Source organism: Ambystoma mexicanum, chromosome 4q (genome assembly GCF_040938575.1).
Source record: "Ambystoma mexicanum isolate Mex_15411 chromosome 4q, UKY_AmexF1_1, whole genome shotgun sequence".
Classification (NCBI taxonomy): domain Eukaryota; kingdom Metazoa; phylum Chordata; class Amphibia; order Caudata; family Ambystomatidae; genus Ambystoma; species Ambystoma mexicanum.
In genome coordinates, this window is record NC_090928.1 from 979,884,257 (window position 1) to 979,909,001 (window position 24,745).

The 24,745-nt window shown below is 45.1% G+C and overlaps 1 protein-coding gene across 1 annotated transcript in view; it reads left to right on the forward strand.

Moving 5' to 3' along the window:
* Positions 1–24,745, forward strand: part of LOC138468123 (putative deoxyribonuclease tatdn3-A) — a 1,043,131-nt gene that overhangs the window by 569,126 nt on the left and 449,260 nt on the right. The window contains exon 6 of the mRNA XM_069608540.1: positions 20,149–20,258. Coding sequence (XP_069464641.1) covers positions 20,149–20,258 — 110 coding nt within the window. The remainder of the gene's footprint in view (positions 1–20,148; positions 20,259–24,745) is intronic.

A 24,745-nucleotide genomic window follows, 5' to 3' on the forward strand; every position in this document is an offset into this window, starting at 1 on the left:
ATGGGGCTTATTGAACAAGGCAACATACAAAGACCAAAACTTGGTGAAAATAAATTCTATTGCAGCAAAAACATGGTGCAATTATTTTGAGCAAATATACCAAACTCCCATCGTAAACTTCCACTTGGAGTTGAACAGTGTAGCATAGGATCACTCATTTCATTTTGATCATGATGAGTACATCTCGAGCTCAGGGCTCTGATGGTCTTCATAATGGAACATTAAAAAAATGCAGAGATTTGGGCTACTTTATTAGAAAAAATATTCAAGGAAGTTATACGAGTCATGGAAGAAATCGTTATTAATCCCGCTTTTTAAAAAGGGGAATAGACTCGACCCTGCAGCATATAGGCCAATAGCCTTATTAGACTGCCCGGGAAAAATATTTGCCCGTTTAGTCCTTCGCAACTTTAACAACTGGTTGAATAAAGAGAATTTAAGGGACCCATGGCAAACAGGGTTTCTGCAAGGGTTGGGAACAAGTTTTAACTTATTAACCATAAATGCCATCATTGCAGAACAATCGCATAAGAAGCAACCACTGTATGTCGCCTTCGTCGACTTTAAGACGGTGTTCGACTCAGTGGTAAGAGAACTGCTTTTTATAAAACTAATGAAAAACACTGCCCGTCCGAGATTCTAAAATGGATAATTGCTTTCCATGAACAAACATCCTTGCAGATAAGATTGGATGGCACCGGATTGCTGTCTGAATCGATTCCAACGACAAGAAGGCTGAAGCAGGGCTGTATACTTGCTTCGGCTCTCTTTATTTACTTTATTTCGGATGTGGGAATGAAATTTGCAAATGTGATAAACTGATTCGCCGAAAATTGGAAATGTGGCTGTTAAATGGTTATTATATGCTGATGACCTTCTCCTATTGTCAAAGACACCTATGGGACTACGGAATATGATACAAGCCCTGGAAAGGTATGCTAATGTCAATAGAATGACTATAAATGTCAAAAAAACACAGGTGGTGCAATTTGGCAATCTCAAGCAGCGTAATCAATGTCATAATTGGATGCTAAATAAGCTAAAGGTGGAAACTGTATCTAGTTATATCTACCTATGATCAAACATCAATAATCACCCGAAAGATCTACTGTATGAGCATAGCCTGAAGTTGAAATGTAACAATCTTTTATCCCAGGCAAGAATCATTAATGGCAGATATTGTAAGTTCTCTACTCACCCAATAATAACATACTTTAAACAAAAAGCCGTACAAATCTTGCTATATGGGGCAAAGCTAAGGCATGTAGACCAGCCTCATTTGGGGATAAGATTGAAGGTGCCTTTTGGAAAGGCCTGATGAAATTACCATTGTCCACACCTCTAGCATTAATAAGGAATGAATTAGGGATAACATCTGTATATGCCACTTACAAATGGAATGTATGTATGCTATATAGTAAATGTGCTCTAGTGCAACATCAAAATGGATTATTAACACAGCTAGCACTCTATGTTAAGAAATCAGAGGATCAGTTCATTGTGCAATGGAGATCAAAGGTGCAGGAGTATCTGCACAAGGCAGATGTTACAGAAGAGTTACTTTTTCAAAATCCGGAGAAGGCAAAAGCAAAGATGAGTCAAAGTGATTGGATTCGGACGAGGGATTTATGTAATAATTACAAAACATTTTAAAAGGATCCATTCGCCCTAAAGCTTCTTGGACAAGCAGAGGCATATTTGCTAAAGTCTCCCAATGTTCTGCATCATGCAGGTCTCCTGCGTCTACGCTTAAACCTATGGAAAACCAGAGAAGTTACATCAAAGTGGTTCAATGATAATCAAAGGTTAAACATTTGTCGGTATTGTCATGCAGGAGTAGAAACCTTAGAACATCTTATTACTGAGTGTGTGAAACTACAGAGTGAAAGAACAAAACATTTTAAGTCATTGTTTAAACATGTGCCATACATGGATGCAAGAGACCTATGGAGAAATGTATTCCATATATGATCCAAATGAATAGGCTATACAGTAATGCATTTTTTGCATGAGCTTGGATTGCATGATGAAGCAACCAAAGAGTCATAAAGATTAGGTGTTAAATGAATTGAAGTGAAGAAGCTTTTATTTCTTGAATTTATTTGGATTATATTAAGTACCTTACTCTTATTATGTTAAGTACTTTTGTATTATTCCTGATGTTATTTGTATTATGATTGTTATAGTTTGAATTTTAATGTTTGTCTTCTTCTTTTATATTGAAAGGTTGAATGTTTCAAGCAAATTAATAAATAAATAAATAGGAATGTGTGACTTGGCCCAAATGGACTTTCCTACTTTCACATTTCCGGTGAAAGGGTTTTTTTCAAACATTTTTAAACCCACCATAACTTTCTTGGTGTTGTTGTGAATATATATATATATAGATAGATAGATAGATAGATAGATAGATAGATAGATAGATAGATAGATAGATATAGTCAGGGTTTAGATCCCGTCACAGCACTGAGACAGCTATGCTAGATCTTCAGGTCAGGATTCTATTGACTTGGTGTATTCCTTCTTGACACAACAGATGTCCAGAGTGTGCTGGGGAGAGGCAACATCCTCTCAAGCTCCGATAGCCTGTGGTGTTCCAATACTTTTCAATCTTTACATCAGGCCCTTGTTTAGCCTCCTGGAAGGCATGGGTGTCTACTTTACTAATTATTCAGATGACACCCAATTGGTGATGGGACTATCGGGTGATTACACTTTGAACTCGAACCATCTAGGGTACATCTATGCTTCAGTTGAGTCTTGGATGAACACCAATTGGATGTGCCTTAATGGCAACAAAACAGAGTTATTGATCTTTGGTTTACCCCAAACTAAAGCTAAATTGGACCCCACATTTCAATCTTTTCACCTTGACAATTGTGATATCTCGGTCGTAGAAAGGGTCAAAAAACTTGGCACGTAACGGTATTCATCTTTCTGCAGACTTTCGCGTAAACCCAGTGTCTAAAAACTGCTCCTACTATTTCCAACTGCTGAGGAAGACCCGGCCCTTATTATCTGAGAAGAAATGTGGCTCTATTGCCACAGCCATAATCTTGTCTAGACTAGATTGTTATAACTCACTTTTGATTGGAGCTAGTAAGAAATGCCTGCCTAAACTTCAAATTTCCCAGTACAACGAAGTTAGAATTGTCAAAAGCAAATCAAAGCGGGACCACATCTCCAGGGGTAGAACTCTACTGGCTTCCTATCCCCGCTTGAATATCCTTCAAAGCGCTGATAATGGCACACAACTGTCTTTATGGCACCACCTCTGCTTACCAGAAATCCATGATTCTTCCCTATGTGCCAATTAGATCTTCGCGTTCCTCCGAGATGGGGTTAATAAGATCTCACCAATGGCCTAGGTACATCCTTTCCTGTTGTGGCAGCCAAAATATGGAACTCTGTTCTAATCTGAGAACCATCTCAGCTTTCGTCGTAAACTGAAAACGTTCATCTTTGAATAATACCCTTCCTGCTCTTAATGCTGCTGGAGCTCTTGGTGTCCCTGTTTGCTTTGTGTCTGTCTCACTTTGTCTTTGTCGGTGCGCACTGATGCCTGCGGGCTTCAGCGCCTTATAGGTAAATAAATAATATATATGCGTGCCGGGTACGAAACAGCAAACTTTGCCTAGCTGGAGCGCTGTCAGAGCTCTGCTTTGTTCGGAGACCCAGGGGATATTTCTCAGGACACTCGCATATCTGTTCCGAAGCTGAAGCAGTGCTTTAGAAGACTGAATGCAGAAACAGTCAAAGCCTCACTTCCTTCTCAGTGCCTGACCAAATTGGTGTATATGTCTTGCAATTTCTTATGCTCCCAAAATGTGCTTTGCTTTTATGCAAATAAAATTCGGCTGGCTTGGCCTGGGTTCCGTTAAGTTGTGATCTGGTCACCCACACCCATAAATGTTTGCGCATCTCACTCATATATAAACCCCCCACCCTGGAATTCAGCTAAAGCCACCCTAACTTTGCGCCTCCTATTGCGCAGCCTTCGATCATAATGATGACATCCCTGATGACGTCACTGGTGACATCGCAATTTACATTACAACACTAACCAGTCATGTCCAGTGGGCACAGCCTTTAGCTGGGCTCACTGTATATTTTCACCTGTTAAGGGGGCACTTGCCATGGCTTGTGGCCATGGCCTTTGGCTGTGTCCACTGTATATTTTAAAACACTAACAAACCACTCCACTAGCCATGGTGTTTGGCTATGGGTAGTGGCCAAGGCTTTCAGCTGTGTCCACAATATATTTTACAACACTAACTGGACAGTAACCATGGCCATTGGGCATGCCCACCGTATATTTTAACACAATAAGGACTAGCTATAGACTTCATCCATGGCCAGTGACCACAGCCTTTGGCTGTGTCTACTGTATATTTCACAACACTAACCAGCAACTAGCCAGGGCTGTGCCGCCTGTATATTCTAAAACATTAAGGGGCAGTAGTCATGGCGTTCAGCCATGGTCAGTGGCCACGGCCTTCGGCTGTACTTACTGCTTGTTTTCAAATACTAAAGGACCCCTAGCCATGACCTTTGTCCATGGTCAGTGGCCACGGCCTTCGGCTGTGCCCACTGTATATTTTACAACACTAACTGGGCAGCAGCCATGGCCTATACCCCTAGCCAGGGGTTACGGCCTTCGTCTGTGCACACTGTATATTTTAACAAATTAAAGGGCCATTATCTATGGCCTTTAGCAATGGCCAGTGACACAGCCTTCAGCCATGGGCACTGTATATTGTACAACACTAACAAGCCACTAGCCATAGCCAAGGCAAAGGCCATGTCTAAGGCCACAACCTAAATTGTTATTTAGTTAATCAAAGCTTTTATTAGATGTCATCACAGATCTAACCAGTGGTGTCATATATGATGTAATTTGTGATGTCATAGATGATGAAATTTGTGTTGTCACCAGTGATGTCATCAGAGAGGCCATCATTGTGGTCAAAGGCTGCGCAACAGGGGGCGCAAAGTTAATGTGGCTTTGGCTGAATTTCAGCATTTTTTTGCATTAAGTTATCACCTTCATGTCCCTGCAACTAAAGTTATTTCCTTGAATTTCAAAGGCTTTATACAATGTATTGCTCACCTTAACGTCCCTGAAACTGAATTTTTTTTCATCATTGAATTTCAAGGGTTTTGTCATTCCATAGATTTTTTCCACACCACTGGCCATGGCCTTCCGCCATGCCCAGTGTCCACGGCCGTGCCCACTGTATATTTTAGAACACTACCAGACCACCAGCCATGCCTTTTGGCCATGGGCAGTTGGCCCGGCCTCCATCCAGGCCCACTGTCTATTTAAGAACACTACCAACCCACTATCTATGACCTTCACTCATTGCCAGTGGGCACAGCCTTTTGCTGTGCCCTCTGTCCGTTTTAGAACACTACCAGACCACTAACCATGGCCTTTGGCCATGACAAGTGGGCACGGCCTCCTTTTCAAAACTACGAAAACACATGGCATCCGGGACTGGGGACTGTCCACCCATCAGTGCAGTAACTGGGACCTCTTCAAAGCTACGAAGGGGTGGCCCCCTCAGGCCATGTTGCTGTAAGTGGTCTTGTGACTTGTGCTCATTTACTATACAACATGGCTTGAGGGGGCCAGCCCCTTCCTCGCTTTGAAGCCAAGCAGGTTGGTCCCGGTTACTGCATGGATGCAAGACCCGGATGCCTGGTTTAGTATGGACTACAGAAAGCCGTGAGTATGTGTAGTTGTATTCCTGCGAAAATTGGAAAAACTGCCGAGAAAATGCTTTTTTGTCCCCCCAGGCCCTCGCCAAGTGCCCCCCCTCATCTGTGCCAGCTCCCCCACTCCCCTGAAGGCCTCCTAACCTGCTATGCCGTCTCCCATTTCCCCCACAACTCTTGCTGTTTCTGTGACACAGTTTGCTATGAAATGTCGCCTGTTTTTGCGGCTAGTCTGTCCGATAGCCGAGGTTACAGAAACGCTTTATGTTGCAAACTCAGTCCCTAGACCCTCTCCACCCGTCACTTGGTGTCCTCTTACCTCCCCCCAACTCTAGCCTGATGGCATTTGCATGTCTTTTGACCTGCAAAAGCATTTTATTTCTGCGTTCAATTTTTCTGATACCCTCGGCTATTAGCACGGCTATATCTCGCATTGAGAAAAACAAAGATGGCAGCTGTTTCATTTATAAACACCTGGTTTCTTGGCAATTTACCCAAGACTTAGCTATCTATTTTGGAAATGGGGGAACCCTCTTTTCCATCAAATATTTAAAAAACTGGATGGAATAACCCCAAACCACAAAAGGATTGCGAGTCAACGCTTTGTGCCCAAGTTGTCTGGAACTGGTCCAGATCCATCCTGCATAAATGTACCTTTTTTGTCTATGGGAAAATTAATGGGGAGTAGGGGGAAACTGTGCTTTTTTTGTTTGTTTTCTTAATAACTTTTTTATTTTATAGCAAATCGTTCCCAAAATGTGCACGCTGGAAGGGCCCAGGCAATTAATTTTTTTGTATTTCCTATGGGAGCCTGACTCACCTTAACTATAGTGCGGCGACTGCCACCCTATCATCTGTGTGTGTGTGTATATATATATATATATATATATATATATATATATACAAACCCCTTCACACTCTAAACAAACACAACCACAAGTCTACAACACAACAATCTGCACAAACATTACTACACTGCAACAAAAAAACCAACCACACATAGACCCACACAACAGCACACGATGGCTACTGACCGTAAAACACCCCAAGCCCAGCCAACGGACTTCCGGGCGGAGGCCGCCAACAGTGCATCACTGCTCCCTTGCACTTTTCGAGCATGTTCCCACTAACTCACCTCCCACCCCTCCCTTTTTTTTCAAAGCCGCCAGAGTGCCAGGGGACCACTCCGGTGGTGAGTGCGCGGTACAAATATCCTTTAACATTAACATTCACACATACACACACACACACATATACATGCTGCTATAGTGCTGTGCTATTCATCTAGGTAAATGTAAATATTGCTGTTTTGTTAATTTTTTTTAAAAAACTGGAATATTTAAATTTACCCAGATGGAACTTTAACTTCACACTGACTTCTCTCTTACCTGCTGCTGGCAAGGTAAGTTAGGTAACCTCCCCAGTCTACAGACTGCCAGGAGCGGAGCCGACAGCTTTAATGCAGGGTGGGCCCCCCTGAGTTAATTCCAGGCTCATCTTTCTTCTTCTTGCTGATAGATTATATCCGTCAGCTGTGATTATTGGATGTCGAGGCTTGAGCGTCATTACTCCATTTTCTCGGGTTGAGTATGTAGGTAGGATTCTTCATGGTCTATGTGGAGTTGTCACAGTTGGGCTGGTTTCACTGGGTCTTTGCCGTGATGGGTCGCGGTTAGCGGTCGAAAGGGTTTGCAGTGGTGGCAGTGAGCCTTCTGATCAGAGGGTTTGGGTTCTGATCCAGACCTTGGCAGAACTTGTCACCCAGCTTCGCTATATGTTCGTCCAACATCTTGATCTCCAGTTCTCTCTGAAAGTCAGCTATCCTTGTGAAGAGTGGAGCTCCAGATGCTATCCGTAGGGCCTTGTTCTGGACTATCTGAAGACACTTCCAGTGTCGTTCATGTCCATTCCAGGCGAAGCGCGAGAAGCCTTTTAATGGCAAGCTGGTGGGGTACTGACAGACTGTGATGTGAGCCTTGCGTCACGGTCTGCCAGCTAGTGCCATGCCAGCCCACCGGATCAGGCTTTGCATGCTTCGCCAGCCGCCAACCGCCACCCACGCAACAGTGCTGGGTTATAGGTGGAAGAGACAGCACTTTCTGCCTCTTCCACCTCTGACCTGGCAGCCGCAGAGATGCACTCCAGGCAGCTTCCAGACACAGCAGTCACCCCCGCAAACAACATCGGGCGCCGTGTTAGAGGTGGGAGCAGCACAAGCAATGCTGCGTCCCCCAGGGCATATGTGCCCAGGCAGCCACCCGCCTCGGGAAACGGGGATGCTCCCGAGGCCTCTCTGCTGCTAGTTTAGTGCTCTTTGTAGTTTCAGCATGTCCCACACATATTGTGCTCCCATGACTTAAAGCAGGTCTGGCGAGCCAGGGCATATCCCTGACAGTATCAGAAAAATTGCTCTCAAGACCAGGTGTTGCCGGCCGGCCGGCCGTAAGTCCCGCAGACGGGCCAAGCTCTCAACAAAAATTGATTTCTCGTGTGTAGGCACTCAACAGCGCACCAAGAATATTATAGAGCAGGAGTCCTTTGGCTCTCCAGATGTTTGTACTACAACTCGCATCACCCCTAGCCAGTAGTCAATTATGAGAAATCATGGGATTAATAGCCCAAAACACCTGGAGAGCAACAGGTTGCATATCCCCTAATATATAGAGCAGGCGCACAGGAGAAATCCCGTGGGGAATGCCTGGCGGAAAGTGGTGGCAAGGGCATAGCCCCAGACCACACCTGGTGGTTTTTGCTGTGCGCAGACTCCTCTTTGACTGATTGACTGATACTCTCAACAGAGGGCTTTGCAGCTTCTTGGAACCATGCCACTGATAATTGTTCACTCACAGCACAATGGTGTGAGATACCACAGAGACATTTACGAGGTAATTAAAACCTGAACATGTTTTTTCACACAGGAGACATTGAAGTGGGGCTGTTTATGGATGCCATTTACTTCATTAATGTAAATTATTTTACGTTAATTAAGTGGTAACATTGTAAACTGGACGAGTCAATAAATATCCCAAAACATGTGTAATGTATCACTCAGCAGTACCGTAAAAAGAGAGAGGACTGCGCTACTTATTAGGATGCCTGGAAAAGGGTAGACCTGTTATTTGACGGCTGTTTAGGCCATGCTTCCAAGCGGTGACCTGTTAGAACCCCCCTCGATTTCTCATTCCACTTAAGGCAATGGTTCCTCCATTTTTCCTTGATTTCTGGCTTTCCGGCTCACACATTAGCTGGTTTTAGCCCTTCTTCCGGAGCTATGAGTGTTCAGAAGCACTTTGCTGCACAGCCTTCGATTCCAGTGAGTTATCTTGGTCAGATTCATATAGTGAGGATTGCTTTGGGCAGTCAACTTTACCAAATGGTTTCTTGGAACACTTTAGACGTGGAGGTGCACCAGAAGAAGCCTGCAGTGTGTCCGGGTCTGAACAGTATCATTTGAGCCCATCTTGCCACTTACATACACTGTTCTGGTAACATTAGTGCCATTATCCACATGTGGCGCTGACCGGTCATATTTCTCCCCGGGAATGGCCCTGTCATTTCCAAGGCCGTGTGTGGCAAAATGAACACAAACCTAATTTGCATATGTACTGACATCATCGGAAGTGGCGTCACAGAACAGGGCATTACATTACAAGGTGAGTCTTAAGTCTTTGATACTTAGCACAATGGAAGAACCATAACAAGAAGTTGCATTAAGAAAATCAAAAGACAAATAACTTTGTGATGGGAGATATAACAATGGTCACTGTTAATACATATGGAGAAACTCTAAACTCTATAGTCAAGTAAGCCATGAGTGTTTTTGTACCAGCACATATGATAGCATAACCTGTCAACTGAATCCATTCCAGGGACTGTAGATAAGGCACAAATTGTGTTTTGACCAGGATTTCACACTTGGGTTAAGGGTTAAGTGGTAAAACGCGGGTGTTGGCGATTTAAGCACTTGACTGCATAGTTTCAAAGCTTCAGGGCCTGAGGCTGAGCTCGTAATAAAAGCAGTGTGGAAACAGGACATTCTCCCCTCCAGTTTCCAGTACCACCATTCTGAGGTGGGTAGAAATATTGGGGGGTGAGGGTGAAATGTGCTTTCCAGCAACAAAAGCTGCTTAAATCTATTGTTTAAATAGAAACATGTGTACCAGTAGCACTGCAAGCATTCCTTAAAAGACTGAGGGCCTCATCACGACTTGGGCGGTAACGGTAACGCTATTAGCGCAGGCAGTATTAGCCCTACCGCCGAACTCCCCGGCGCTAATAGCGCCGGATCACGAGTTCGGCGGTAATGTAAGTCCCCATTCCCCACTGAGCCCATTCGGGAATGCCCCATTCCCCATTGGGCTCAATGGGGAATCTTCGCGCTAATACCGCTGGCGGATTTCCCGCCGGCGGTAATAGCGCTACCGCCGGATTTAAGGGTTACCGCCGAAGTCGTGATGAGGCCCTGACACTTGTCTATTTTAAGAAAGGTTTCTTGAGCTTTCAATAAATTGGCAAAGTTGTGCTGCAGTTTAGGAAATGCTATTTTTATAAAGGGAAAAAGTCTTTAGCAGCGTTTAACATCACCTCACAGGTGCTGTATTTTTACTTCCTCTTTTTGACATGCTAAAGCAATGCTTTTGAAAGGGGAATCCCCTCGCAGTGCCTGCCCCGCACTTCTCATGGTTGCTAAGGCTGTCAAGCGGTAAATCAGGCACATGCAAAAGTCGTAGCTTTCATGCCTGAACGCCACATTACCACTTTACAGAATATGGTGCTTCTAAGGAAAGTGATCATGTCACAGGTTTCCCCCCTTCTCACCTGTCTGTGTTGTTTGTTTGTGATCTTCGAAGAAGTCTTCTTTCACACTGTTCGGGTTTTATGTAACCCTGTGTGTGGATCCTCGGGTTCCAGCGTGTGGTCCGTGACCCGACTCCAGGAAGTGTTCAGATGTCCGGGAAGTAAGTCCACGAAATGGCGAGGAGCGCGCTCGGAAACCGAATGCGCTGGCAATCCAGGGAATTAAAGGTGAGGAAAAAGGGAAGGATGAAGAAAGAGGAGATTCAGGAAACCGGGAACCAGGAATCCGAAGTAATCGCTGTACAAACTCCGGCCGCACACGTCTGAGTACTGCAAGCGGTAGCGTTGAGACGCGCAGGGCCGCGGGGGCATGTCCTCTTTGTAGAACGTAAAGCTTACAACGCGGAGACTGGCAAACAGCGTTCTGCGTTCAGCGGCCATTTTGGTAGTACTGCTGAGTTCAGTCCCCTATGGGTCAGGGACCACGAAGTCCAGAAGGGACGCGTACGGTGGTTCATGACAGATCATCCTTCAAAAATGAACAATTTTTCCATGTACCTTAGAATCGGGCCCTCAATTTATATAAATATTGGTTAAGGTGTGGGTTTCATGTGCTTAGAAAGGACTGTGTATTATTGTAATGCTTTGAAAAGTGCTTAAACCACATAAAATACCTCACACTAATCGTTTATAAACATGTTATGCAAAAAAAGTGAATGGTTTTAGCTTTTCCCCCCCATCCAAAATAGGTCAGAGTGGATCATGGAAACTGATGTGAGCCTAAATGGATCTGCCTTGGATTTTTAAACTGTCATCATTACTTTACACAGTTATGCACCCCTTTCATTTCTTATTAGCCACCAGTTGCACACTTGAGGGACATGAGGAATCCTGCATTGTGTGTCGGGGGTACCTGCGCTCCTCCTACATGACTAATCGAGTCAAGAAGCAGCAGACGTTGTGGTACTGTCCTTGGCCCCAAGAATAAAGTAGCGACAGAGAAATCAACACAGCCGGTGAGTTGGGAAGACAGATACAAGACCGGTCTGTGTTGAAGCCAAGGTTGCAAGCAGCAACATTGTATAACGAGCGCTGGAGCGAACATTGTTAAAACGCGTGTGATGAAAGACGCAAACAAAGTTAAACTGCTGATGAGCTTGAACTTGAGAAGGAAAGATACAATACCATTGACAGTGGACCGGCACCGCGTTTGTGCTCAATCGAAGGTCTCTGTAAGGTATCCAGCTGAGAAATGGCAGAAGTGAAAGCTAAGTTGTAAGGCGAAAGATTTTGTGAATCTAAGTGGTTCAGCGATGAGTCAAGCAAAATCCTGCGCACAGTCGAAAGTCTTTGATTTTTGATACAGAAAGGAAAGATTGGAAAATGAGAGAAAGTGGTCTGAGCCCAACTGAGGGAGGCCAATTGGGAACAGTGTGTTAAAGTGGGTCTGAGCCCGACGGAGGCGGACCCGAGGTGAACAGTGACTCGCCTGAGAAATTGTACATGTGGAAATCTTGAGAAGGAAGGAACATTAATGTTTGTTGCCTCAAGCCCTCTTTAATAAGAGACTTTGAATGGCAAAGAGACTTTGGCACAGAAGGTCATGATACTGAGATTGTGAACTGCATCCTCGTGCTATTCACAATGTGTGTGTTAAGCTCTAGTGTGCCGCCTTTTCCTGTGCTGAAAACATGTGGAAGGGAAGCCAAAGGCTCAACTATCTGGACGTATTTCTTGAACACTTTTCTTTTGCATATCATTGTTTCCAAAGCATTTGTATTTAGAAGTAAGGCTTGGCAATAGGTTTATTAGTATAGGCCCTTTTATTTTGACTCTACTAGGACTGCGTTATTATTTGATGGTCGTAGCTTGCTCCCATCTTTAGATTTAGGATTGGATAGGGGTTTTACCAACCCATATAAAAGTTCAATAAACACCCTTGAACTGTGATAACTTGTCTTTCTTCACTGTTTGATACCATGAAGAGCGTTCATAACTGGCAATTCTAAAAAGCCCTTTTGTTTGAATAAGTTGATGTGTCCAACAGTGTGTCATCTGCAAAAAAAATCACATTTGATCAATGCAAGGTTTTAGGGCTGCCCAGGCTCAATGGCTAAGTCAAGAGTGGATTGTGGAAGGAGGAGAATGCAGGGTGTGATGAATTGTAGGATTCAGTAACTTCTCCCTGGGGGGGAGCCTTTTCCTATGAGGCTAGGGAGATGAGCCTGCTACGCGATACCCTCCTTAGGGGTAGAGACAAGCGGGACCTCACTGGGGGATACTCCCCTTTGGGGACAAGAACTCCCCTTCAGAGAAGGAACTCCCAGAGTTATTCACCTACAACCCACCACCAACCGCACCTTACCGAAGAAGACATGAGGAACAAGGTAATGTTTTCTATTGTTGTGGAGAAACATTTAACTTGGCATCAGAAACAATGTGTGTGATACTGAGAAGATTGCAGGAGTAATACAGAGGACTCAGGAAACAGCTAAGGAGGACTTTGACATTCTGCCGGGGAAGACCCAGCAACACGTCGTAAATCAAGGAGTCGTCGTCCTCTGGGAGAGAAGCCCATGAGGTTTGAATCAGATGTGCAAGGAAAGCTAAGGGAGACCGAGATGCGCAGCTAATGAGCTTGGAGGGAAGCTGGTGGGCAAAGACGACCTTAGGTTGTGGCGTGACCAAGAGTCGGTGGACTGTTCAGTCCAATAACTACGCAGAGACCACAGACCTATTTGTAGCACGGAGCTGGTATAGCGTGCAGGCATGCCAGAGAGAAACGGAGAACCAAGAAGCCAACCTGACGAGAGGAAGAAAGGCAGGTTCGGTGACGCTAACCACAAGAGAAAGGTAACTGGGAAGGCGGGAGACCCAGGAGGGATACAGATTATAACGAATAGAAGAATCCTACTCCTCCCAGTGAGGACCTGAAGTCAAGATTATGAAAGAAGAGTGGGATGTTCTAAGAGTGGCAGCTGGAGAGGTAGGTGAGTGCGCCCCCACCCCCAGGACCCTCGTGGGCACTGGTTCGGAGCCTTTTTGGTAAATGATCTGAGCCCTCGGCCCTGATCGCAGTCCTCTCCCTCCCTGACCCTTCCTGCTTCCTCATTCCGCCTCCCTTCCCGCCCCCCTGCCCTGATTGGTAGGATTTCCTGTTGTGCGTGGCCTATTGACCCGCGTCGCACCACGCTCTCCCAGTGCAGCTGGAGAGACAGGTGAGTGCGCACCACCCCCAGGACCCTCGTGGGCCTTAGTTCGACCTTTTTTGTTAAATTATCTGAGTCCCCAGCCCCACTCGCACTCCTCTCCCTTCCCGACCCTTCCTGCTTCCTCATCCCGCCTCCCTTCCCGCCCCCTGCCCTGATTGGTAGGATTTCCCGTTATGTGTGGCCTACTGGCCCGCGTCGCACCACGCTCTCCCAGTGCAGCTGGAGAGGCAGGTGAGTGAACCCCCCACCCCCAGGACCCTCGTGGGCCCTGGTTTGGAGCTTTTTTGTTAAATTATCTGAGCCCCCGGCCCGCTCACAATCCTCTCCCTCCCCGACCCTTCCTGCTTCCTCATCCCGCCTCCCTTCTCACCCCCAGGCTGTGATTGGTCCCTTATCGACTCTCAATTTGCCCTCCCAGGGCAGCCCTTTGCCTGGCAGCCCCTTTGGCTAAGGGCCGAGGCAAAGGGCGGCTCCTACATTGGCGGCTCCAGAAAGTGTCTGCAGATGTCCGCAGGGGAAGCCAATGAAGCCAGCAGTTAATAGACACCAATAAAAACTGTAAGTGTGGCATGGGTGGGGTGTAGAGCAATTACTCTACACCAGAAAGCCCCCGTCACTCTACCTTACCTTCCCATAACACAGACTGCCATAGACTTAGCCCATGCATACTTAGAACGTTTTGTGACCACCAACCGGATTTCATCCATGACAGTATTTGAAATGTTGTCTTGCACTGCACCCTAACATACTAGTCAATGTTAACAAGTGTCACACCTGGAGGTAATTGTGGACGTTAGTCTTGTCTGAACGCTCTTCTGGTGCAACCTTCTGCCTTGCAGCATTACTGTCCTCTGGAGTGCTGGCTAATAAACCCTCCCCTTGAGCCAATCTATTTTGCATGGGTCTGACACCCTGCTCAGCGCCTCGCAGACAATGTTGTCTACCGAGGACCCCATGATTCTCTGGATGCTCAGTGTCATTTGACTGCCCAGGAGTAAAAGTCAGATTTTTCGGACCCAGATATTGTTGGCATAGGACGTGGTGCAGGCACCAAAATGATATATATAGGGCCCCTAGATGGGTGCCTAGTCACAACGGAGCTATGGGGAGCCTTAGGTTTGTACCTTGGTCCGTACATGCTCATTCTAAGCAGCTACATTCTACCAGAGTGCAGCCTGCGTTCTGGCCTTGCTTTTCTTTTCTTTCCTTTTTCTTCTTTTTTTAAGGAATATCAGTGCTCTTCTTTCTCTCCTGCAGGCAGTGAGCTTATACTGGGTTCTCTGTGCCTGAGGAAGAGTGCCGCAGTAGTGGCAGATCAGGCGGTTACAGGCATGTCTGGTTGAAGTATAGAAGGAGGAGCACGGAGGGACTGTTGGGGTGGCGTGGTCCTCCTCTGGCCTCAATGGGAGCTTTAACGGTTTTATAACATGGCACACTCCAGCCAGGGATTTCTTCCACTGACCATGAATGTGGCGCATAATAAAAACCTCTTTTTTATCTTTAATTAACCATGGGTTCTTTTTGAGTAGGTCACCAACCCGTCTCGCACCCACCTTCTCAAAAACCCCATGTCGCAATGGACCAGGAATTAGGCCGGTGTGTATCAATATGACATTTTTTAATTTTATGGTTAAATGAAAATAAATGCAAAATCAAACAGTTGGGCAGCAACCACCAAAGTAGTGGCAATACAATTCAAAAGATTCCTACAACAGTCAGTTCAAAATCCCTCAATTTACATGAAGCTTTAATGGCAAGACAAGAAAATAATTTAAAGCATATATTAGTGCAAAAGGTTAATCACTCCCCCTGCAACATTCACCCCCAAACCTCTGCTAACTTAATTCTTTTTGGATGGAAGGGAGTGGTAAGGAGTCAGGATAAAGAGGGAAACATCGTATTGTGAATTCAGCCCACCACCCAAAGATGGGAGGCCCTAAAAGGAAATGAAAACCTGATTTATGAGCAAAATGGCATAATTGGACTTCACTTGTTTCTCGCACTGCAGTTTACTACCGCAGTGGGATAGCTAGGACAGAAATTCATGTTTCTATACTCGAGTGATGAGGAAGCTTACAGATTACTAAGCAGGGCACCAACGCAAGGTGAACCCAGGTAAGAAAATCGATTTGGGAAAACGACAGGATGCAAAAGAAAACACACATGGCAGAATGACAATTCTTTTCAACACAGGGCTTTTAATGACAGGTAGCCATGGGAACAGCTGAGCTGTCAAAATCGGAAATCGGTTTTCAGGACAAACAACAGAGGTACATAACAGATGGGATTCTAATAGAAAGGGGTTACACTTAATGGGTTTACGGTGTGGGTTTCTATAGGATGAATGCAAATAAATCGGAATTGGTAGGAAAGCACAGTACAGGCAGATTCGTTTTTTTTGTTAACACAGACTAGTTCTGTTGAGACTATATTTTAATGGCTATAATTATCAAAGAAAGGCACTTAGCGCAGGGGGGTTAATTTCGGATGTTAACCAGCTCACGTTGTGAATTTCCTTATAGGGAAATGTATTGATTTACTTCAAAATCGTATTAAGGACTCACACAGATAACGGAAATAACTATAAAAGAAATACGCCACCGACACATTTTAATACAGATTCTTCTATGGAAAGGATGAACAGATTATACTGGCAATTTGGGATTTTGAATGGGATTTCAATGGGGTGCAAGGGTCAAAAGAGCAGGAAATAGAGATGTGGGGACTGGGTGATGACACTTACAAGGTGAGCTTTAGTTTGGGGTTCTGGATAGCCAGCGAGGTCTCTGAACAGCTAGGCCAAGGGATCTGGTCACTCTGGACATCTAGGCAAGGGATATGGTCACTGGGCTCTCCTGGATAGGGTCAGCTGCCTCCCCTCCTTTCTCCCTGGATTCTGGGTTATTTGCCTGGATCTGGATAGATGGATGTATCTCTGCTTTCGTGGTTCTTGAAGTCTGGGTTTAAGTAGATTGTCAGCCCCTTGTGTCTCCCCCTTATATAGCCAAAATGACATAATCAGATTTACAACCTGGGGGGCAGTACCCTGGAATTAGTCCTCTCCGGGGATAGGACAGTCTACCACTGTTCCCTCCTTTCTCTGGGCTGATTGGTTCTGGGGAAATTAGCATAATTTTACTGTTTGCATTTACGACCTTTCATTGTTTCTCAAGCCTATTTCTTAACAAAAATGGATCATGGATCAAAACCTCAGATTTATACTAGCCACCGTCATGAGATAAAGATATGCAGATTCAATGGGTCGCGGGGGATTGAATAGTCCAAACGCGGACTCTGTGCATGGTAGCATTGCCTTTTGGCACAATTTCACTCTTTTTATGAACTGCATAATATTTTCAATTCTGACAATGCTTACTCATGTTCATAAATACATTTTGCATCTTTCCCCCAGGTTTCATAATTGCACCATTTATGATTCACCCCGAAAAGTGTCTTTCATGGCAATTTCAGTTCACCACGTGCTAGAATCATACACTAATATCATAGTCTTGATCATTTAGAGTGCTGAGAAACATTTCTTAAAATGGATAAGTTCTTTACTGTCAATGTAATAGATTGGTCACATGCGAGAGCGGTACTTCAAACCCCCACAGCCAAATTGTCTCCTCCCGGCTCAGCTTGCACAAAGGACATCTTGGGAATGAGTGCTGAAGGAAATCGCACCTTTGTGTCAAACACTGGGCCCCACTTACTCCCTTTGTCTTTTTTGAAAGTCCTGCCTGCTAGTCTTAATATACATGTCTTTGCAGCCTCCCACCCACAAATACAATAATATTTCTGTGCGAGCAACAGCTGTTATTTGACATTTGACTTTAAATGTCATTTTTTCTTCGTTTTACAAATAACAGATTCACATGTGTGCAAGCTTTACATTTCCTGCTTCCAATAAAGTTTTGCAAATAATATTCTTTTCCCATTGATCCCCTTTGAGCGGGTTTGCAGGTAATATTGGTGCATGAACACAGATGAGCTTCTTTGATTTTGACACGGAATGAAAATAGAACGCAGTGTTCTTTTCTTTCCGGATTTTACAGTGCAATGATTCACATCAAAGGAAAACCAAACTGTGTCAGTTACAATGTGCATTCCCTGCCCCTCATGTGAAGGGACAGTCAAACAAGGCTGTAACTTTTGGCAATTCAGATGAGATAAAGTAAACGCTGGACCGTCTTGACTTTCAGGACATATTTCATGGTATTCCAGATGAAAGGAAAAACTATTTCACGGGCGTCTTGAATGCAGTGTGCAACTTTGGTTTTCAAATGACAGAACAGCAAATGTAGAGCCGTTGTTACTGCAGGTCATTTTCTCACGATTCACATGACAGGAAGGAAAATGCACGGCTATTCTCTTTGGGTGGCAGTGTTCAATGTTTGCCACACATGTGCCAGGAAGACTAGAGCACAGCCATTGTTAGTGAAATGTGGAAATGCGGGCCAAATATGTGCCAGGGGAGCAGAGAACAGGTGTTTTTCGTGGCACATTTTTAAATGCGTTTTTTTTAGGTGAAGGGGATTTTTGTTATGGGTTTAAATGCACCCCACAGAGCACTTGAAGGAAGAATGTGGATAGTGTCAACACAAGGAGGTGTGTGCAATTCCCCTTGTCCTGCTTGAGCTGGTTGGCAGCTTACTGGCTGGGGTTCTGTAATATGAAGTGCTCTGGCATTTACTGCAAAATGGTGGTGCCGCTGAGGCACATGCTCGAATCTCCGCTGAGCGCGATCAGCTTCCACGGTATTTAGGGTGACTGGATTTTCAAGATAATAAAACGGGAAGACCAACAACATAAAAGAAGGACTACACCCCACACAGCCATCCCCCAACCCCGCATACCCCCTCAAAACGCCCTCACTTCCACCCACCCTCCATCCCACAGTGTCTCCAGCACTGCTCCTGGATATACATTGTACGGTTTTGAGTGTGACTATAAGCATACTGACAAAAAAAGTGCTGGTCTCTGGCGCAATCAGTTAATGCATGTGCTTGGTAACCTGTAAGGTTGGAGGTTTGGGCCTAACCTGCCATGTAAATGTAAAGTGGTATTATATAGCACCCTTCTGCCAATAATGTTAGCCTCGCTGTGCAAGGCTCTGTAAGAAAGGAGGGCATGGTTTGTTAGTCGGATAGGGGGAAGGCAGATGCAGAAAACTTTAGTGTTGCTGGATGCAGGTTGGAAGTATCTTTTACCTGGGTGTCGCTATGAACATTTCTATGGTGTTTGTGGTTGGTACCGACTATACAAATGAGCTGCCCCCGGAGTGCCAAAATTAACAGCATGGCAACATTTTGAGTGTATTATAATGCATAAATACTTTATAATTGTGGCCGACCCACCAGTTCCCTAAAAACTGGACTGCCACCCTCCCGTTCACGAAAACCGGGACAGGGTTTTCAATTTAAAAAACTCTCGAAACGGGGGACTGGTGGGACCGATTACGGGAATGTCCCTGCAAAACCGAGACGTCGCGGGTCATCCTAATAATACTCCAACTACTTGTTTGGGGTTTGTTGTCCCGAAAAAGTACTCGCTGGCGTGTTTGTTTTGTGCTTTGCTTGCAGGTCATTGAACAATAATCGAGCAAAACCAAAAGATTAAAGTTCACCCAAAACACTTCATTTAGTCAGAAAAATGCCACAGAGATACTAAACTGGCCTCTTGGAAAGAGAATGAGTGGGAGCAGTTCAAGGGCGTTACCAGGACTAGTGGACTATGATTAGTTAAGGTTTCCACGTGATGTTTTCTTAGAACAACTACTTCCCATGGGAGCGCATGGTTTAGACTGCTAATGAATAAAGTTGATGCCGTTCTTTGAGATCAAATTTTAAAGATCATAATGTGACTGAGCCTTCAGTCAAGTCAAGTGGCATTGCGAGTAGAGCACTCGCTTTGACATGCTAACGCAGGTTCGAATCCCGGCGGGGCCAAACTCAGCCTTTCATCCTTCCGAGGTCGATAAATGAGCACCACACACCGTGGCTAATAATAAGCAGCGCTCAGTTATCCGAGGGTTTGTAGCGCTATATAAATGCCAAATTATTATTTATTATTAGTCGTGACGTGGATTCAGGCATATAAATCCATATAGATTACTTGATCAGATATGTGTATAGTATCACGGATGGATTCCATTGAATACATTCTAATCGTAAATGTATATTTTCTGAAAAGCAAAGGTATTACGTTTGCATAGGGACAGCGTTGCATGTTTCCAGAGTTCACGTACAACTGCCCCCTATCTTTGTGTGTCCCTGCTTGGCCGCTCCACACATTTCACTTGCGGTTGCTCCTCTAGTGATTATCATTGTAAAGCGAAACCCTTTCAGTGATGTAGAACTTTTTTATTGTACTTTTGCGGATTTAAATGGATTTTTATATTTTAGCTGTTTGTCTTCTTCAGATTGGATTGGATTTCACTCCCTGGCTCGCATCAACATTAGAGCAACGTGAAGAACAGCAGAGGGTTTTTCACATGCAGCTCAAGATCGCCCAAAAGTTAGACCTGCCTGTGTAAGTTGGAATGATTCTCTGGAGTAAGATTTCCCTTGGTTATGAAATGCTGCTTGGAATGGGTGTGGCTGTGTAAGTTGGAATGATTCTCTGGAGTAAGATTTCCCTTGGTTATGAAATGCTGCTTGGAATGGGTGTGGCTGGGGTCCACGTGTCACCTGCTGGTACCAGCAGGAGCTGGGGCTGCTGGTCATTGCTTTCCACCGGGTGTTGCAAGAGTCTTGGGCTCACGCATGTTATGTGAAAGGCTAAACTGAAATTCTCCTATCCTCAAGTGCTGTTGGCTCATATGTTAGGTTTGTCTGGTGCAGACTCCTCCCAAAGATTGAGACAAACCATTAGGATGGGGGTCTGAAAGGGGAAGGTTTGGGAGACTTCCGGTTTTCATATGATCTGAGATACTGCTGAAATATTATGCTCACAGTTGTAGCCAGAACATTGGTTCGTGTGGGATGTTGGCCTGTTAGAAACGATTTAAATTAAATGTTGTGTTGCTGGTGTCATCTTGGTAAATGTATTCTTCCTAATTCCAATTAAGGTGCGCTCAAAGGAATTACTGTATTCTAGAAGTAAAGTGCATGTGTTTTGCTCATTTGGGATGGGGGTATCTTTTCCGAGCGCCCGATTCCAGAACAGTACCAGCAAAACTGAGACAATCCCTAACATTTTTCCACTAGGCCTGCTCATGTGAACGCCCAGCAGTCTCTGGCCACGTCTATCTAGAATGCCATAAAAGAGTACAAATATGTGTCGTGCAAGAGGGCATTTTTACTATACTTAAAATGTGCTTCAGGTGTCTTAATCTATATGCATATTTGTAAAAGTATGTTTGTATGTTCAGGGTTTATTTTTTTATTTTATTGTGCATTTGTAAGGTGCTTATGCAGCAAGTAAATTGTGTTTTAAAGCGCCCACAGAGCAACGAGGAGGGAACATGTGAAATAAAGCAAATATAACAATGAAAGGTAGAGGCAGACCTACTAGATCTTGTGAACATTCAGAACGTGCAAGCGCAGAGAGAGAGAAGGGGTGAGGAAGTGGGAGGTAAGTGGTAGGTGTACCAAAGAGGGAAGTGCTAGGGAGTAAGTAGCTGTTAAGTGACTTGCTTGGTGAGAGTGGTCAGCTGCCAATAAATAAGTGCAGGCCTGTGGTTGCATAGGCCAATGGGTACCAAGGCAAGTGCTTGGAGTGGGCGGAGGCTGAAGGCCATTGGGTGCGGGAGTCAGGACCCAGGAGGACACATAAGGGCCATGGTCACGAATCTCAGCCACTGTGGGATTTAGCAGAGTAGAGAGTAAGTCAAGAAGGAGATGAAAAGGAAGGTCTTGAGGAGCTTCTGTAATTTGAGGAGATCCGGCTCAAGACGAAGAGGACGAGGTAGGCTGTTACATAGGAGGAAGCCTGCAGTGGAAAGAGATCAGCCACCAGCTAACTGTTTAGCGAAGCGCTTGACACACAGAGAGTTGGTGCTTGTCTGGAGGGAGAGTATGTAGTGAGAGCCAGTTGTAGATAGCGTGGTCCCCAGACAGCCTTATGGATGATGCAGAGGGATTTAAATTTGATCCTTGCAGCAACCAGGATCCAGTGGAGCGATTTTCATGCTGGAGAGATGCGGTTCCTGCACTTGAGGCCAAGGATAAGTCTTGCAGCCCTATTCTGGATTAGCTTAAGGAATCATAGAAAAGAAGGTAGATTAAGGAAAAGGCTATTGCAGTAGTCTAGACTATAGAGAACCAGAGCTGTAGAGGGTATCCGGCCATTGCATCTAAAACAAAGCATCTAATGCAAAAGCATTGAATGCAAAAGCCTTCAAAAAATGCATTTTCTTTGTAGGTAAAGTTTTATTTTTTTAAATGGGTTTTAAGGGCTAAAAAAAAACGGGTTTGGGGGGAACCCCCATTAAAAAAAGAAAAATAAATGCATTTTTTCGATGCATTTTTTTTCTAGGCTTTTGCATTCAATGCTATCACTATGAACCCTCTAGAGACATTGAGCATCTGGGGGGAAGTGAGGAAAGGAAGAATTCCTTTAAAGAGGTGGAGCTGAAAGTGGGCCTTGTCCTGAAAGTGAAGGATGAAGTAAAGAGGAAGGAGAGGAGTCGAAGATGACTCCAAGGTTTCGGTTGATGGGCTGAAATGTTGCCTACGGTCGGCATACCAGTCTGGGTTGTACTGGTGATGGTGAAATCTGATCCATCCCACACATTAGCCCTGGACAGGGTGGGGTCTGGCCCTGTGCTATCAGTATAGGCGATTTCAGGAGATTGACGTTTTTGCGACATTTCCAAAAATAGGAAGTTAGGACACAAGGTCGGCATACCAGTCTGTGGTGTTCTGGCGATAGTAAAATTTGACCAACCCCACCCATTCACCCTGCATAGGGGTGGTGTAGGGTCCGCCTTGTGCTACCAGTATAGGTGATTTCGGGAGATTGCTGATTTTGCGATTTAAAAAAAATAAGAATAACAAATTGTAATGAGGAACCAATAGCGGCCAATACGGAACAAAACAAGAAGGAGGGGGATGAGGCTATAATCACACCAGACCATATAAGGACAGGTTTAAGAGACACGTGGGAACAAGTAAAAGCCCAGACTACCTGCCCCAGAATGCACCACTAATCAACTATCACACCCGACAATACAAATATAACAGACACAAGAGAAAAGACACAACCTACATATCCCAGAATGCCCCAACGGATACATAATCAAAACAAAAGCCAGAAAATGGGAATAGAAATCAGACAAGGAAGACGAAAAACCACGTTTCCATATAATGGGGGCTCCGGACAGGCGGGGGTTAAATGCAAAGCTAACTCCGTGAAGTTGAAGCTGGGAAGAGATGAATTAGCCTCAGGTGTAAGGAGCCCAGGGCTGGGAACGCCTAACGCTAATTACTGGGGAAGAGACTCACCGGGGTTAAAAGCATCAGAGAACAGCTCAACTTGTCTCTTGTTTTGCAGGAGTGGAAGGTGGCTGACCGAGTGGACTCGGAATGGTACGAGGACAGTACCCCATATCGGTGGGCGTATTAGAGGAAAAAGGAAAACTCACAGGAGTGTACCGTACCGGACCTGTGGTCAAATCCGACTGCACAGCAGATGAAGACGCCTGAGTCCCAACGGCGGGAAAAGGGAAGTTTGGTTATTTACTGAAGTCCAGCCAAGACCAGTGTGGAACAGCTGGCTCCGAGCACCGGCTGCAGAGCTTGAACAGAAAGGCTCTGAACCATTCGGAAGTGTTGAGAAAACGCTCGGGGCTGAATATTGCTGTTTTGAACAAAGAAAGGCTGCAATTCCTGTGTTCTCCGTATTTTGAACTGCATTAATTTGTGAACAAGCAATATTGCAATCCTTGAGTTTTGTCTTTTGAGCAACTTGGAAGACACTTCCTTTTGGTTTTGTTGCGATGAACGCTAAGTGAAGTTAATTGGATAAAGAGAAGTCCGGGTGCACAACCATTTAACCTCTGGTGAGCTGTAATAAATAAATACTATTGGGTAACTTACCTCCTTGTCTCTGGCTCACTACTTTACAGTGGTGGCAGCGATGGGATTCACAGAGACACGTCTACCATGGAGGCAGTCATAAAGGCATTGGCAGAGGGGCAACAACAGTTACAACAACTAGTGCAAGTGCAAGGTCATCAGGCATAAGCAGACCGACGAGCCCTACAACAGGCTCTACAGGTACAAACTGCAGCCCAAGAGCAGGGCAGGGAAGCCCTGAGGATCCTGGGGGAATCGGTAGCGGCACAGAGGTCACATCCAGCCATTCCGCCGAGTGTGCTTCAAAAATACCAGGCGGGAGACGATCCCAGTTTCTTCTTTGTAAATTTTGAAAGAATAGCTCGAGCAGCACAATGGCCCCAAGACCGATGGTCTTTCTTTCTGGCGCCCCTTCTTACGGGAGTGATGCAAGGAGCCTATCAGGCGGCTAATCCTAATGGGGACACCCCATATGCCGACATCAAGAAGTCCGTACTGGAGAGGCTAGGAATGGACGATGAATCATATAGGCTCCAATTCCGGGAAACCCGACTAAAAACCGGCAAAAGCCCAAGGCAGCTGTTTTATCGAGTACAAGACTTAACGGAGAAATGGTTACAGACCAATACAGCCACAATGGGGCAATTAAAAGAGAAGATAATGCTTGAGCAGTTTATTGAAGCCTTACCAGGACCCATCCAGAGGTGGGTTAAGCAACATCACCACTTGACCCTGTCGGAAGCTATTGATGTAGCCACGGCCTACCAAAAAGCTGCAATCCCTCGCAGTGTTACGATACCAGCAAGAAACCACCATGATATACCTTCCTTGCGCGGTAACAACCGAGGAGGCGCCCCGGAGCCGAGAACAAGAACTGAACTAAAAACTAATAACGGCTCCAACCTAATGAAAGGACAGACGCCCCAATGCTTTGAATGTGGAGAATGGGGGCACATTGACCGGTTTTGTGCCAAGAGAAACAAAACCGAACCCATGGAA